We start from the raw sequence: 16,630 nt of genomic DNA, 5'->3' as shown, positions 1-16,630 counted from the left end.
TCAGGGAGATTTCTCTGTTGAAACGTTAATCTAGTTGGACACCTTTTGCTACAAAAACAAACAGTAACAAAATTAAATTGTTTTAGAACTGAGTTGATCGATGCTTAAGAACAAGGAAAGCTACACATTGCAAAGCAATTTCAAAGCCTAACTTAGGGAACAGGAAGCTAGTAAGCGGTTAGCTTTGCAGAGCTACAGGATTACAGCGAAATCAAGCAACTTTGCCAGGAGAGATGCAGAGAACCTAAGCGCGTTTCAAAAGTGCCTTCCGATATTTACTTACCAAGACGTTAACTCACCGCCTGTCAAAAGCTACGTAGCATATTATGAACCGAAACAGAGACGGAATAAATTGCCGCCCACTAACCACACGCGGGTCTCCGGAGACTCCACTCCCCGGCGGCGGCAGCCCCCGGCGGCCGCGCCCGCAGCCTTCGCCAGGCCTCACCGCTCTCCCCACCGCCGCTGAAGCGGTCCCGCACCAGCGGCGGCCGCAGGGCTGCGCCAGCGCGGCCTCCGGCACCGCTCGTCCCCCGGCGGCGCCCTGCCCGGGCCGGGCCGGGCCGGGTCGGGGCCGTCGCAGCTTTGGGTGGCGGAGGGGGAGGGGGCGGGGCGAAGCGCGCCACCGCTCCGAAACTCCCGCCACGCACGGCATGACGGGAGAGGAAGCGGGGGCGGGGCCCAGAGCCCGGCACGGAGCAAGGGGCGGGGCTAGGGGCGGGGCTCCCGCCCGGCCGGTGGCCGCGCCCAAGCGGCGGCGGCGCTGCGCTCGCGCTGGGCGGTGCGGGCCGCTCGCAGGCCCCGCCCGCCTCGTGCCCCTTCCTGGGGTCACGCGCCGCCTCCTTCCTCATTTCTCCCCCTGCTCTTTCCACCGCCCTCGCGCGGGTTCCGCGGCGGCTGCGGGCGCCTCGGCCGGGCCATGGCTGACGTGAGTGGCCGCGCGCGCGGGTCCCCCCCTCCCCCCTCCTTCCCCCCCCGGCGGCCCCCGCGCGCGGACTGCTGCCGGCGGCCGTTGAGCGGCGCAGAGGGGCAGGCCGGGCTGCGGCGGAGGGGGGCGGCTCGGGCCTCTGCCTTTTCCCTGCCTTTCATGTCCTTTCCCGTTTCTTGTTTCCCCTCGGCAGCGCCAGGACAAGGCCGCGCTGATAAGCGAGACGAGGCGGCGTTTCGAGGCGGAGTATCTGCCAGGTGAGTGCCCCGGTGGTGGGGCTGGGGGTGCGCTCGGCGCCCTGTGCGCGGCCTCTGACGCTTGCCCCAGGTCTCTCGTCGCAGGGGGCTGCCTCTTCTCCTTCCCGGCCGGGTGGGTGAGTGTTTCCGCGTTTTCCTCAGGTGGCCGGAGCTACCCGACAGGGATAACATACAGGGCACGGTGTTCCTTCTGCTGGCTCTTGCTGCTCTCTCTTGGGTTGATCTCTGAGTGGCAAGGAGTCTCGGGTCAAAAGGTTTTCGGTCTTTTTGACTTCTGGTTGCTGTCTCTCTGGGGCCGGGGCATTGCTGTACTCAGTGCTTTTGGGGCATTGAAGGAGAGGGGAAAAAAAAATCTTAGCCCTAACCGGTTTGTCTAGGAAAGGAGTTGCTTTTCTGGAGTAACTTGCACTCTAAATTTGTACTACGCTTAATTAAAATCATACTATGTGTCCAATTCAGCTCTTAAGTACGGATATTTTAAACCTGTAAATGAAGGATGGGGTGTACTGGGGATGCGTAAAGGAAGGGGAATGCTTAGGGAAGCTTAGAAGGGTTTCCTTTAAATTCAGGATTGATTTGCATTTCTTGATATAGGAAAAGAGACAGTAGTAGAATGCGTTAACAACTGCAGCATAAAGGAATAAGTTTTATTATGAAAGCCTAAATGTGTTCTGTTAAAATCATATTGCCATCTAACTTTTAATGCAAATGAAAACTCAGAAGTTCAGTGTCGGAATTCCATGTACCTCCTTTAATATAAGCCTCAATTCTGTGAACTTGTGCTTTGTTTTGATTTTACTGATCAGAATTATTGAGACTTAGTTACTGCTTTTACACAAGGATTGCCCACTTTTTTTTATGACTTCTTTGTGACTGGATATAGCACTTCTCTTGCAGACTTCTGGAGGGTCTTGTGTATGGTATAATTTTATCTTGCATGCTTACCTCACTGATATTAACAGAGAAACTGACATTGTCCCTGCTTAGAGATGACATATATTTCTGGGGTAATGATAAAATTATTGGAATAGTGTCTTGGAGAAGAGAGAACTTACTTTATTGTATGACATCTCCATATGAGTAAAGATGTCTTTGGCAATCTTAAAACTTTAACTTCTGGAGAGAAGGATCATCTTAAGGGTTTTTGGATATTGATATTTTCAATAATGCATATGTTTCCCCTTGATAGATGTTTCATTCTTATTTGTAATCTATTATCCTAGAACTGCAGTCATAAAAATTACTTTGGAAAGCCTAAAACTTCTTTGGGATAGTTGCAGCTGGAAAAAAGGGGAGTATTGCCTTTTCAGCTGAGTTATTCATTAGAGTACTGTAATTCCGCAGATTTCTCTAGTTGTAACAAAGCCCCTGCAGGACTGGTAATAGCCATTAAAAGAATGGAACATTGTTGCAATTACAAGGTAAACTGTAATTCTACTTTTTGGAATATTTTGTGTAGTTATTTTCTCAACCCATTTTGGGGTCATGGCTTAGAACTTTTAGCCTTTTCAGAAAAATGGAATTTAGGATTCCTTTGAGTTAACATTCTTAAATCTCTCCCTTGAGTTTAGGAACGCCTTAAGCAAATGACTATTGTCAGTTGAATAACTTAGTTGAAGTGTGGACAAAATGCAAGGATTTAGTGTTACTGTAGTCCTTCTGCCTTTACGTTTATGTTCTAAAATGTACTAAAATGTTTCCTCATACTTGGAAGGGGTAGGGAGATTTCTTTACTTAATAATACAGATGCCCCAAACATATGACTTTCTGTGTTTTAAAGTTACAAAATGTTGCTTGATGTCACCTGCTTTTTAGTCTGCTTTGAAAAGTAATGGCACTACAAGATACATAATGAAAAGTAAACTGATACTGTCTGTGAAAGTTTGGTATGGTCTTAGAATTGTAGTCCTCTCTGAAGTGACCCTAACTCCATTTACAGGTAAGCTGCAAGTACTAAGATTTATATGACGTTTTCAAGCAACTTTTATTTCTTGGGCTGCAGCTGCCACTGTTTTCTTTTTCCTATGAGGAAAACAGTGTTTCTGATTAATCTTGGACTTGCTGTGTGTTTTGTGACATGATTCTACCATGTTATGGAACTCATAGCTGCGGGGGTTCTCTCTATACAGGAGGAATTGCTAATGGTCCCGTATGCTGTTGTTTTCTTGCAGTAATGTTCATTTTTGTTGTGAAATGAAAACTTAAAGGGCCTTTCAAATCCTTATTTTGTTTGAAATTAATGATTATCAGAATACAATGCTTAGATGAAAACTGAAAAGATGAAAATATATTTTAATATGTAACTGGTTTAGGAAAGCCTAATATTAACTGCCACATCTGGAACATTATATCCAGTTCTGGAATATCTCAAGTCAAAGTTATAACCCAATAATGCACTACAGTCTTGAGAGCTTTCAGGGTAGGATGGAAAAAAAATCATGTTCAACGTTTGAAAGCGCTGGGTGTCTATTTTATGAATTAAACAGCTGTTTCATTTATGCGACTAAATCAAACAACTATTTTCATAATTAGGTACAATTTGGAAAATATATTGTCAAGAGAACCTTATTGTCTCATGTCCCCCAAATTTGCATGAGAATTTTCTTGCTAAAGTTGTTGAACTTGTGTGGTCACTTAGACAAACTAGAAGGAAAACTTGACCAGTGTGTGATCTTATCTGCAAAACAATATTTTATGTTAACTGAGGTCTTGGACTTTTGGTTCCTTAGTGAATTTTCTAGCTGAATTTTGGAAGACATCTTCTGTGCTTAGGAAGAATTTTTATTCCTAGTAATTAAAATGTTAAAAGCATTTTATTATTGTAAATATGCCCTTTAAACGTTCCGCTTAGTCCAATGAACGAATGAATGAGGTCTAGTTAGGAGCTGAACAGCACGTTATTTGTGCAGTTTGGAGTCTAATTTCAATTTGATTTGTTTGAGTTCTTTGTGAGCGTTGATGATGTAAATGATTTGAGTGGTAACAGGAGCAATGAGAACAAAAGATTATTTTCCAGTACTGACTTGTGCTAGCATTTTTTTCTAGTAAACAATCTTGTCTTTTCTTCAATACGTTTTCACTACTTAGAGAATTTCTAAAATGAGCTTGTAGCAGAGGTTATTACTTTCCATTTTAATGTTGCAGTAGAAATTATTTATAATCAAATTTTAGTTTCTTTCCTGTTCAAAAAGTCTATTTTCTTCTGTTTTGTGTATTTATCTTGTCCATATTTCCTGTCACTCCCCATTTTTATCCTCTTTTCCTTTCCATTTTGGGAAAACTGAATTTTCAGACACAATATCGCAGCAGAGGTTTCCTGCTCTGCTGTTTTATATAACTAGTTTTAAAGATTAAATTTGGTCATGACTTAGTTTAAGCCAATGACAGACTACATGCTGTTACCCAAATGGGCCACTTGCAAATACGTTTTAAGACATATGGAGCATTCTCAGAGGGAATAGTGGATATGAGTATTGTAGAAAATTCTAAAGGCAATGTTTTGCATGCTTGTTTTATCTGCTTGTGCTCTGAAAATATATTTTCCCAGATTCTTGGTTTTCAGACTGAGAAATGCTGGAGGGAAGATAGGAATGGAATGGTATGAATGGAATAATAAACATACTTTCATAGAAAACTGTGATATTGATTCTTGAGCTTTCTATTAAAAGTATTCTTTTTTCAACCATTGACAGAGTACTCTTTTGCTAAAAGTTTAAATTTATCACCTCTCAAGGAGATAGATATTTGCATGTTTCTTTCTTTCTTTTTTTTTCCTTTTCAAATGAAGTTATTCAGTATAGGGATGTGGGGGAAGGGATAGGGAGGAAGGGATTTTTTTTCTCTCCTCCTCCCTGTGCCTGTGTGGCTGGTGAACTTACATTGTTTTCAGTTTTGGTAGTTTCCTTCTCTCACAGTTGGAAACATATATCTGAATGGTGTGGTACTTAGTTTAACATGTTAGAAATCAGCAGCCAATTAAAATAGATTTCATTTTTTTAGTGAGTAGCAGATCTAGTCTGGAGAGGAAAGCAGAGTTATTTGAGAGTAGATAATGATATCTATAAAATTCTGAGAAATGTTTGAGACAAGTAAACATTAGTCAATGGGTAAATAATAGTCTATTATTAGATTTCAAGGCCAGAGGAACAATTATGATAGTTATGTCTGTCATGTTGCATTATACAGACATACACTGTAATCCCTATGTCAGACCAAGAGATTTTGGCTGAGGTATCTTTCAGAAAGGCAACAGTTAAGTGTAAAGATTTTGTGTAATGGAGTATTTGATGTGCTTTAAGTTGCTAATTCAAATTTATTAATATAATCAGGTATTTACCTTTTTTTCCCCCCATTTAAAGGTATGTAGTTATCCCTACTTCTTAACTTTGTAGAGGATTTTTTTCTTCTGTAGAATGCTATCTAGAAGAGAGATTTTCTCCTTAGGGAGGAGCTGCTTCTTACTGTGAATTCTGAACTTCTCTTGGATGTTTTAATGTGGATCATAAGTATGCTGCCAGTTTTCCAGTCTTGTAATATTTCTTCTATCTTCTTTTTAAAGCTTCTCCAATTTCCATTATTCTTAAAGCATGAATGCCAGAAGAAAACACAACATTGCGGTGTTGTTCTACTGGTAATGTAGATGGCAGTGACAAAATTGTTGATTAACAGAATGAAGATTAAACACTGTACACTGAAGAATGTAATCCTTCCGGGGGGGGGGTGGTGGTGGGAAGTATTACAGTGGGACTTATAGTTCATTTAGTTTTGTGTGATTCTGAAGTTATTTTTAGAGTTACTATTTTGTAGGATGCAATGTCCTGCCTCTTGGAAGTAGTCATAGCATTTCTGGAGAAAAAATATAGCTTTTCACCTTAAGTTTCTCAAATAAGGAATACAATTGTTAATAGAGAGGGCAGAGTGTTGCCATAGAAATGACAGAACTCCTTACTTGGTCAGGAAAAAAGGAAGAAGCAGATATTCAGATGGAATTTTTTTCCATCTTTTTCCTAATCCTCTCCCTTTATCCCAAATGTTCTTTAGGGTAGACATTTTCATTGTAGATTTTATTGTAATTTTTACTTATTTTGCAGCAAAAATTGGTTAAATCAGTAAACTCTGATGTTCTCTGGCTTACTGAGCTTACTTGGTTGAATTAATGGTATTGTGCAGTGCATGTGGAAGTGGTATTTGACTAGCTGATTTTCTTTACCTGTAACAGCACATGTTCAAGCGGTTTATGTATATCATTTTGTTAGACTTAGTTACTGAAGAGGAGATAAAGCTTTGTAATCACTTGTATTCACCTTGCTTTTCATTGCAATACAGAAGCTTGGATAAAACACTCTCTCCTTTTTTCTTGTTTAAAGTATTCATTAAGTTAAATTTGATTTTTTTTTTTAATATTGTGTATGTTCAGATTTTGAGAAAGCTTCCTAGTGACCCATAAATGTGTATTCTAAGATATGTTCCACACAATGATATATGAATTTATTTAAATGATTGTTAGATACAAAAGGTACTAATCTGACATTCTGTTGATTGTCCTGCTTTCAAATATTGAGAGCAGATAGTCTTCAGAAAGTACTATGAAATGTTATCCTCTTAGTTTTCAGCTGGTCTTTCAAAGTCCTAGTTTACCATAGGTGGTGTACTTTTATTTTAGCTACCTATGGATGTGCTGGCTTAATTATTTTGCCTCACAGTATCTTTGAAGATAAGTTAAATATGAATGCATGTTGCACTATTATAAATAAGATTTTGACAACTGCAATTTCTTATACTTCATGCAGTTTTTCAGATGCCAGTTGTTTTTCTTGAATGTTGCCAAGGTTCCGTTTTATTTTGTATGAGATTTGGCTCACACAGTATTTTTTTTGAAGTTTCAGTCTAACAAACCTTCAGTTTCAGAGAAAGGTGCTCAAAGAAAAATAGTCTGAAGTTCTGGGACCACTTTTAAGAATTAACAATGCTATGTGTTCATGGTCTAAAAACAGTTTATTAAGAGAGGCTGTGGAATCTCTACCCTTGGAAGTTTGAAAATTTGACTGAACACAGTCTTTAGCAACTTGTTTAAAATTAAAAGTTGGCCCTCCTCTGAGCAGGTGATAGGACTAGGTGACCTGCAGAGATCATCTGTAATGTTATTTTATTTTTTGGGGGAGGAGGGGGGATTCTACCTTGAAATGAGATGTTGTTGGCCTTCTCTGTGCCTTCTGCTAATCCTAGGCAAAACTGTCCAAATCATAAATCCTTGGGGGAATAAATAATCAATTTTCAGATAAGCAGTTGAGATGTCACAAAATTTAATACCACAGATCTTTGCACTTTATTCCATCTGTTGCTTACATACAGCCACAGAGAAGTTAAACAGTATTCCAGTCTTTCTTGCTCTGAATATTCATATATCTGGGCTTAGTCAGAATATAGGGAAGAAGCTGTCTGATATGTATGTGAAAATGATCAGAGGAAGATGAGAAAGAGAGCAAGAGCAAGCTTTCAGTGATTTGGAGCCTGATGGACAGAGTAACAAATAGAGGGTTAATCTTAAGGAAAGGAAAGATGATGTATCTGAGAAGAGCTTGAATGTGAAGATATGCATAAAAAGTGCCAATTTTTGTGGTGGAAGAGTGCATTTAAAATTAATATATTGTTCTTAGGTTTATATTGATAATTTATAATGTAAAGTTGAGAATAAAAAATAAGAAAAAAATAGACTATATCATGTCTTTAAACCTAGACTGGGCCAATAAAACTAAACTTAATGGTGTATTTTTCTTCATCACAAGTGTGTCTTCATCACAATTAATAGGCCTAGTTGAAATAGGCATACGTAACTCATCCAGTAGCTGTTCTAAATACTTAATTTCAATTATGTTCATAAAAGTAGTTATTCTGAGTTTCTTGCTTCTGAAAGAAGAGCAGTCCTTCCAGTAGCTGGAAATTAACATCTACTTTGTCTGCCTTTTTTAAGAAGTCAGCAGAGATACTTATCTGTTGTTTTCAGAAGCCTGTTTCTGGGGTCTTAGTTTATTTACATCCCATAGTTCAAATGATAAGGCTCAGTTTTTAAGAGGAGCACTGATCTAAAGAGTTGCAAAGCCATTTTAGGAACTATCTACAATAAAAGCAAGTCCATTTAGAAATTTGTATTTTAAAGCTTTCCTATTAAAAAAAATGGATAGATTCCCTTTTTTTTTTTAAAAAATGGAACAGCTGCAACTTCTATCTCATCTTAAGATTAGTACTTTAAAGTTTGTTAATCTGTTCTTCTACTGAAGCAAGAAGGAGGAGGCTTTGGGGTTTTGCAGTCTTCTAGCATTGTGTATTTGGTGTACAGTAAGGTAACAACTTACAACGGATGTGAAATGGGTAATCCTTTCCAAGAGAACGCTTAATTTTGTTCAATGTGCTGGTGCATAAAGCACAGTCAAAATGGTCATTTCTTACATCTGTTCTTCAATATTTCATGGTCTGTCATGCAAATGCCTACAATTTATAGAATATAAACTTGAATTGCTAATGCTTATTTATATACACACTTACTGAAACAGATTCTTAGATTATATACCCACCTATACATTAATTATAGAAGCCTATCTGTCTCTAAGAAAATTACACTTCTCGTATGCACACAGCTTCTTGATTAGTAATGTCTTTTCCGTGAATAAGAAACACTGAAAATATTTTTCTAGGGAGAATAATTTCATGGTATTTCTAAATGTCATTACAGTAGATAAGATGATAAGAGTTTTTAATCTGTTTCTCATCATATGCTTTGCTTAAGTTTGAGACTGCAAAAGGAATCTTATGTATTTAGTGGATGACTGTTGAAGCTTGACAAGTCTTTTTGTGTTTTCATAATAAGTGCTGTATTCTTACAATAATAAAATTATTTACTAGATAAATCGGATAAATACGATGCTAGAGATGTGGAAAGGCTTCAGCAAGATGATAAATGGGTTGAAAATTATCTGATTTGGAGGCATGATGTTGTGGATGATACATTGAAGATGATTGATGAAAGTTTTCAATGGAGGAAAGAATACACAGTTAATGGTAAGCTGTGTTATATAATTATTGTGATGAGGCATGTCGCTTTCCTATTGCACTATAGCTACCCCATATATGCAGTTTCATAAAGCACCTTGTTCTCAGAGGTCAGCGTGCTAACCAAAACTTTTCTATTCAGTTGGAAAAAAAATATTTGAACTATTGTTTTTTATACTGCCCAGTAATGTTTCTCTGTTTGCTATCTTTTATTGTAAGGTTGTTTGAGAGGAGGGAAGGAGGGGAAGAATCTTTTGTTCTGTCTCTGTACATTTGCCAGAATAAAATCCTTTTAAAAATTTGAGACTGATGTTGTAAAAAAAAAAAAAAAAAATGTTTGTCATAGCAGCAATTACTCTAGTGGCCTAAGACCTTGGACAGAATAGATATGTTTTTTATGATGTGTGAAAATGTTTTGAAAGTGTTTTGAAGATGATCTTTATCTCCAAGAACTTAGAATCTGGTTTCAGAAAGAATAAAATAAGAGGGACTGTAGAAATTTGAGGAAATATAACAAAACATTTCCACTATTTTCTCTTCCCTCAAATTTCTATTCTTATTTCTTCCTAAGTAGATCCTACTTAATAGCATGAGAGGAAGAAGACAGTAAAGTTTTTCAAATGAACTCAATCTTTGTGTTAATTGGTAAAATGCCCTAGAAGTTATTTTTTAGAGATAAGATTTTGTATTTTGTTCCGAGACTTCTGCATTTGTAGTGAGTCTTATTAAGCTGAAATGTTATTGTTGACTTGCTGAAATAATCATTTTTCCCTCCTACAGACTTGACAGAATCTGTCCTTCCAAAATGGTTATTTGAAAATGGTTCTGTCTTTCTACATGGATATGATAAAGAGGGCTATAAATTATGTAAGTTGTATATAATAATAGATGACTGAAAATGTTATATTTTGTTTCTAGCATTTTAACATCCATCTTAAAATAAATGCTTAAAAAATAAGCAATACCAATAGGTAACTGCCTTTACAAAAATGATGAGCAGTTGATAACTTTCAGTATGTCTGTAAGTCTTTGATCACAGAAATGGAATGAGCAAAGCTTATTAGCACTTCTCAAAAATTATAAATGCTTATCTTAATTATCAATACAATTTTTACATTTTCTGTTGAAATGCCTTATTTTGCATCTTCTATGATGAGTGTATAACTAGAATAAGCCTTGATTGTGTTGCAGTGTGTTGTCATTACTTTTCTAGCAGCCCACCATGTTCTCATGTACTTGTGGTTCATAGGTTGTCAGATTTGATTTCTGTTTGTCATTGTGTGTCAATTGCCATATGCAATGGTATTGCATACACATACCATTGTGTGGTATGGACAGCTGAGGAATTTTAAGAGAAAACTCTTGAGTGTCAGATTAATTTTTAGTAATTAAAGAATAAGTTTTGTAGAGAAACAGTAAATATTCCCTGAAGTACTTTGAAGTTTATTAGTGTATACTAGATGGGCAATACTATTTTCTTATATATGGGTATGGAACTCTTCTCACAAATAAAAGTGAGTAATTTTAAATCCTATTAAATGAGAGTTTTTAAACAAATCACCTGTGATTCTCTAAGCAATGATCTTGAAAGTTGAGAAAGTAAAATATTAAGTCTGAACTTCTACTTCTCCTTGGTTTGCCAAGACCAGTTCATACCTCTAGAAATAGATTAACAATCCAGTATTTTACAGAAGTAACTGCCTTTTAAATACTGTAATATGCTAGTATTGCAATAAAATCGTGACTAGAAAAATGCAGCTCTTATTCTGTGGCTGTACTTTGTCAGTGTTCCCTTTTTTCTTTAATCACTGAAAGATTCAACTGAATGCTTGCTGATATCTTCATGAATTTCTTTTTTAGCTGTTTTCAAACAAGGTAGGTAATCAAGGATCAGGAGTGATGAAAACTTTATATAGCATTGAGAAAGTTGCACATGAATTTACTGGATATACATTTTGGTGAGGTTATGGACAGAGAAACTGAAGAAGGAAAACGTAAATCTTGTGTATGATTGGACTAAAAAACACTGTCATTATTTCATGTCAAGAACGCGTAAGTTGTATGGGTGAATAATGAGTTTTGATTTTACTGTCACTGACAGTACTTGTAGCTGATGTAATTACTGACATCTGTGATGTCATGGCTAATGTTTTAATTTCCTATCCCCTAAGAGTTTGTTCCTGCATTATTTGGATCAGAATATGTCTTGACAGGCAAATTCAGACTCAATGGTAGTTACGAGTTACTGATTAGTCAGCATTTGAGAAGTAAGTTTCTTGAGCCAGATATCACGTACTTCGCACTTATCGCAGCATATAAAAAGACTTTTTTAAGCTTATCAAGAATTATTACTTATTTACAAGAGTATCCTGTGTTTGGACAGGATATTTTTCTGAAATTTTGAACTTAACAGCACACAGTTAATATGTTGTTAATATGTAATATGGAGTTACATCTCCAAAAGTTTGTTGCTTTACACGAGCCAGAATTTTGTTCATTGCAAACATTAGTTTGTAATTGTGATAAGGAAATAAAAGACTGAGAAACTTTGCTTATTTTAAGTAAAACTTCTCAAGTTTCAGGGAGGAAAGTATTGGAGTGTATCTGCAATTGTTTTCAGGGCTTATTTATTTTGTTGTTGTACCAAAAATCACACATAGTGGCCCTTCTCCAAATACCTATTTTATCACTTTACTGTGCAATTAGTCATTTAATTTTAGATTTTTTTTATAAAGTGGATTACTTTAAAATTTACTTTTTATAGAAAGTCCTGTCCCTACATGATGTATTTCTTATTCCAAAGGATATGAGTTGGGCTTCTGAAATAAGAATATGCTTTGGGCTTTCAATATATAATGTTGCCTATAGTCTGGATTTCTTTATTTTGTTTTAGAAAGGTTTATTTTTATATAATTCACAATAATATGTAGATGAATAACTTTTCAAAATACTAACTACAGTAATACAGAAAATTTAAGCAGAAAAGACAATATAGAAGCAATAGGCAACACAATCACAATAGTTGGAATATATACAGAACCAGATACATCTGAGGACTGCATGAACTTAATTTCAAATTATGAAATAAGTAATATTCTAGGTAAGATATAATAGAAATGTTTAAATAAAATACATAAAAACTATTTTCCACTCTGTTTCTTCCCTTTTCTAATATTTACTCTTTTCCTTTTGCCTGTTTAATTTTTAAAAGTTCTGGAATAAAAATGAAAAAAGCAAGAAAAGGGAAAAGATAACCTGCAGCCATTTTGTAGTGGCTGCAAAACCAGTAGAAATGTAAAATATGAAAGTTGAGACTTTGAAATTCATAATGCATCCTCTACTCTTATCAGTATAGTATTTGCTGTTAATTTGAATCCATTGTTCTTTTTTCTTTTTTCTTTTTCTCCTCTCAAGTTTGGTTCAAAGTGAAACTTCATATAAGAGATCCTAAACAGCAACTTGAGAAAAAGAAACTGGTAGCTTTTTGGTTAGAACATTATGCCAAGAGAGATCATGGGAAGCCCTTAACAGTTGTGTTTGACATGGCTGAAACTGGAATCAGTCACATAGTAAGTATTTTTATTTTTCTTTCTGAATTTTTCTGAACTCAGATTATTTATATTTAATCCAAGTTCCCTTCTCTTCCTCCCAAGGTCCTGTGTGGTCCATTAAACCTAAATGATGTGAGCAACTGTTAAAATTAGTGATGTGTAAGGTTGCTTCTCATGATCTGAGGTGTTTCATAGATCCTTTGTTACGTATTAAAGTTTATTTTTTAAAGTCTTGTACAGCACATTGAAGATCTGTTTTCAATTTAATAAGTGACCAAGCCAAAATGACTACATATTGCAGTTGTTCACTAGCTTGCTTTGTGAATTTTCATGAATGATTGTCATAGGAGTTAGTTAAGTACACAATAGACTGGGCTCTCTTTTGTGTGTGTACTTACTGCCTCTTTCTGAACAACTACATTTGCATTATTGTCGTCATTCTTGGATGAATCAAGGCAAGTTGAAAGTGAAGGATGAAGAACAGGGTAACAATAACAGGCCCTCAGGTGCAGTGCTAAGACCTTTGAGGTGGTGATATGTTCTGAAAAGTCAGCATCTCCTCCAGCTGGAAGCTTTGTTTCTCTCTATCTTCCATGCCATATATACTGTTCCTGTGCATTGTCTGCATTTCTTAAGTCCCTGCGTGCCTCTCTACACCCCTTATATTAATTGTAATACGAAGACTTGTTTTGACATCTCTTGGATGGCTGACCATTTCACTTTTTAGTGCTTTGTTGGTAGCTGTAATGACTTGTGTTCCAAAATTCACCTTGTGAACTACAATCTGTTTTGAGCATGCTGATGGAGTATTGTGAGCCAGAATAGAGGGAAATATATAATGAAAATACTCATGCACATGAATTAACAGAATACCTGATGTACATACTTTGACATCGTAAGCAATGTAACCGAAGTTTGTGTTTGAAAGTAAATAGACAAAACATTATCTGAAATAACACCCAAATGATTGCATTGTATTGCAAAGTAGGTACTAATGCAAGGCATCCGGAACAGTTTCCAGTGATATCTGTCCACTGCATTGGCAAAAGAATTTTGTTTCTTTTCCATCTTATTTCTACTATACATATTCTACTTAAAATTACAGTAGATGTATTTTACTTGCCACAATTTTTGAGAGTGAATTCAAGGACTTTGCACTGAGAAAACTATCAGTATCCTTTCTTTTACAAAACAGGAGGACAAAACACACTTCCTGCATCTTCTAAAAGTAAAGGCTTTTCACTTTGAACTCTATATTTTGAATTTTGGAAACTGATGCTAAAGGTAGTTCACAGAGTAAGCGTTGTTGCCAGTACTCCCAAGTACTCCAATTCTTTTCTAAGTAACAAAAGCATAAATTAATCTTGTAACGAAGCTATGCTGAAGAAATTTGCATGCTTATTGTTGTGTACAGATGCAGAAAAAAATCTTTATCTGCTGTCTGAGCAGCTGTGATAGACTCCTGACTTGTAGGCATGTATCAGAATCATGTTTATACTTAAGCTAGGAATAAGTCAACCATTTTTCTCACCTGCCTGGCCTATCTGCCAGTATTATGTAAAACTGCTTCATTCAAGCTTGATCTTGCACAAATGAGGTCCCAAGCCTTTTTTCAGAAGAGCAAAAAAAATCTGCTAGGGAATTTACACATGTTTCTAGATGTTCTTTACCATTGTAAAATTAAGGTGGAACAGTATAGCATAGCTCAGTCTGATCTGTAATACTGGTGATTTTTCACAATATTGCAATTAGATCTAAAGCTATTACAATTATTTTAAAAGTAGGATTTCTTTGCCTTGGACATAACTGAAACTGAATCTTGAAGGAAATCAAGAGCATTTTACTAGTTTTGGAAACTACTCCAGAAAGCAATATGCTATTTGTACAGTAATTTACAGTGGTTTTAAATTTGTTGAGACTCTGAAATTGTATGTCCCAGGTGTTTGTAAATAGGTCTAAGAAACTGTATTTCATAACACTAAGTCGTATATCGAGTCAGTAATATGCTTTCATAATTATTTATTGTAGCCACATATAGGATTGAGTTAGTTGCCTGTCTGAAGTAAGTTTCACAGTTTGCTTAGATGCTCACTAGGGTCTTATGTCTTGTTGTCTCTTTGACTATAATCTTTCATAAATTTATTCTAAACACATAGATGTGAAATGTTAAAATTTCTTTCTGTTGTCCTCCCTATGAAATAATGTTTTCCCCCCAAATGGCAATTTAGTATCTTCTTGTTTTCATTAAAGCCTTAATTGTTCAAAGAACTTAAATTTCTCATTTTAAATGACCCCAAGATTTCGTAACTGTTCAGGGAAACTGTATGTTAACTTTTGGTTCGATGATTCTTCTACACCAGCTGAATCTTTTGTAACCTGGCATGCATACAACTACTTTCCCCTGAAGAATGTTAAACCATGCGAAGTTTGTTTGTAGTTTAGTAGAATAAACATGGTAGCATATAGAATGTTTTTTGTAGCCTGAGCTAAGGCTTCAGGGCAGTATCATAATTTTCCATCCTAATACAGGAATACTGTTACCTATTTCGGGAAGTAAACAATTGCCTCGAAACATTTTTCTTCTTACAGGTTGCTCTGAAATGATGGATTTTAACCTACAAAATTAAGGTGGTTAGTGAAATAGTTGATGATTTTAGTTGATTTAACTTAGTAAACTTGACAGAGGGATCCTCTGATGATGTCCATTGGTATTCACGCGTGGTATATGTCAGCACTTCTAAGAGGACTGAAAAGGCAAATTGTTCCTGATAGATTTGTTTATAGATATATCGTAGTTGAAGATAGAACTGGGTCAACTATTTGCTGGAGGTTCTTTTTTCACTTCCCTTGCTTTGAGACCTCTTCAATGCTTATCAGTAGACTAACTGGTTGTGTGCTGTCATCAGGATTTTGGGTTATTTTCTGGAAATTACATATATATATATATATATATATATATATATATATATATATATATAAATGCATATATAATATGTAGAATATTTATAATATACAAGATACTTAGGAAGAAATTTATATATAATTTTTTCCCCTAAGGCTGTTCCTTACTTATATTTAAATGTCATTTAAAATCTTACAGTTAAAAGTTACTTTTGTTATGTAATGGAAGTTCTGGTTAGTATCAGGTTCTCTAGATTATCTTAGTTCTCATATGCACGAGGTGCAATCTTTGTTTTACATTGCCCCTTTTTTAAAGTAATGTCTTTAAAAAGTCTTTACCAAACCTGTTTGTGATCCATGCTAGACATGGATGTAGGCATCAGCTTGTGTACAGCTTTATTATCTACAGTTAATGTTAATGGAGTCAGAATGAGACACTGCTTCTAGAAGTAGAACTTCATCTTATTAGTGATGTACAACAAAGTAACAGCTTGTTTACTGGTTTGGGGTCTTTTCTAAGTTTTATCATTTGGATATTTATAGATGTAGGAGTGGATGTATGCTGTGGTATCTCTTCTCTTATGCCTAATTTTCTATCTGCTTAATATCTTCATATGAAACATATGTATTTACATATCCGTAATTTACTAAAGGTATCTTCTTTGTGATTTGCTTTTATAGAAGCTTGTTTAGAGGAACAGATCAATGACGTCCTGCATCCTTACTGATTCTTAGCTTATCTACTGCTTTAGCTTGTATACTTCTGCCTAAAGAAGGAGAATAACTTAAAATCAGGATTTCTTGAGAAAAGATGATACTTGAGAAATTTATAAGATGAAAATCTACAGAGCTGTGTATGTCTTTTTCTTCAGCTGAGATGAGCAGAGAAATTGACTTTTTTTAATACCCTTTCTTTTCAGAGCAGAATCTAAACTGTTTTAGGTTGT

The 16,630-nt window shown here is 36.2% G+C and overlaps 1 protein-coding gene across 1 annotated transcript in view; it reads left to right on the top strand.

Moving 5' to 3' along the window:
- The first annotated feature begins 799 nt into the window (after positions 1 to 799).
- The window catches only part of MOSPD2 (motile sperm domain containing 2), a 39,121-nt gene continuing 23,290 nt past the window's right edge, over positions 800 to 16,630 (top strand). The window contains exons 1-5 of the mRNA XM_062574470.1: positions 800 to 928; positions 1,122 to 1,185; positions 9,085 to 9,240; positions 10,012 to 10,098; positions 12,646 to 12,800. Of these exons, the coding sequence (XP_062430454.1) occupies positions 920 to 928; positions 1,122 to 1,185; positions 9,085 to 9,240; positions 10,012 to 10,098; positions 12,646 to 12,800 (471 nt within the window). The 5' untranslated portion in view covers positions 800 to 919. The remainder of the gene's footprint in view (positions 929 to 1,121; positions 1,186 to 9,084; positions 9,241 to 10,011; positions 10,099 to 12,645; positions 12,801 to 16,630) is intronic.

The sequence above is a fragment of the Rhea pennata genome, chromosome 1 (assembly GCF_028389875.1).
Source record: "Rhea pennata isolate bPtePen1 chromosome 1, bPtePen1.pri, whole genome shotgun sequence".
Classification (NCBI taxonomy): domain Eukaryota; kingdom Metazoa; phylum Chordata; class Aves; order Rheiformes; family Rheidae; genus Rhea; species Rhea pennata.
Note: the sequence above shows the minus strand (reverse complement) of the source record. Positions and strands in the feature narration are given on the sequence as shown.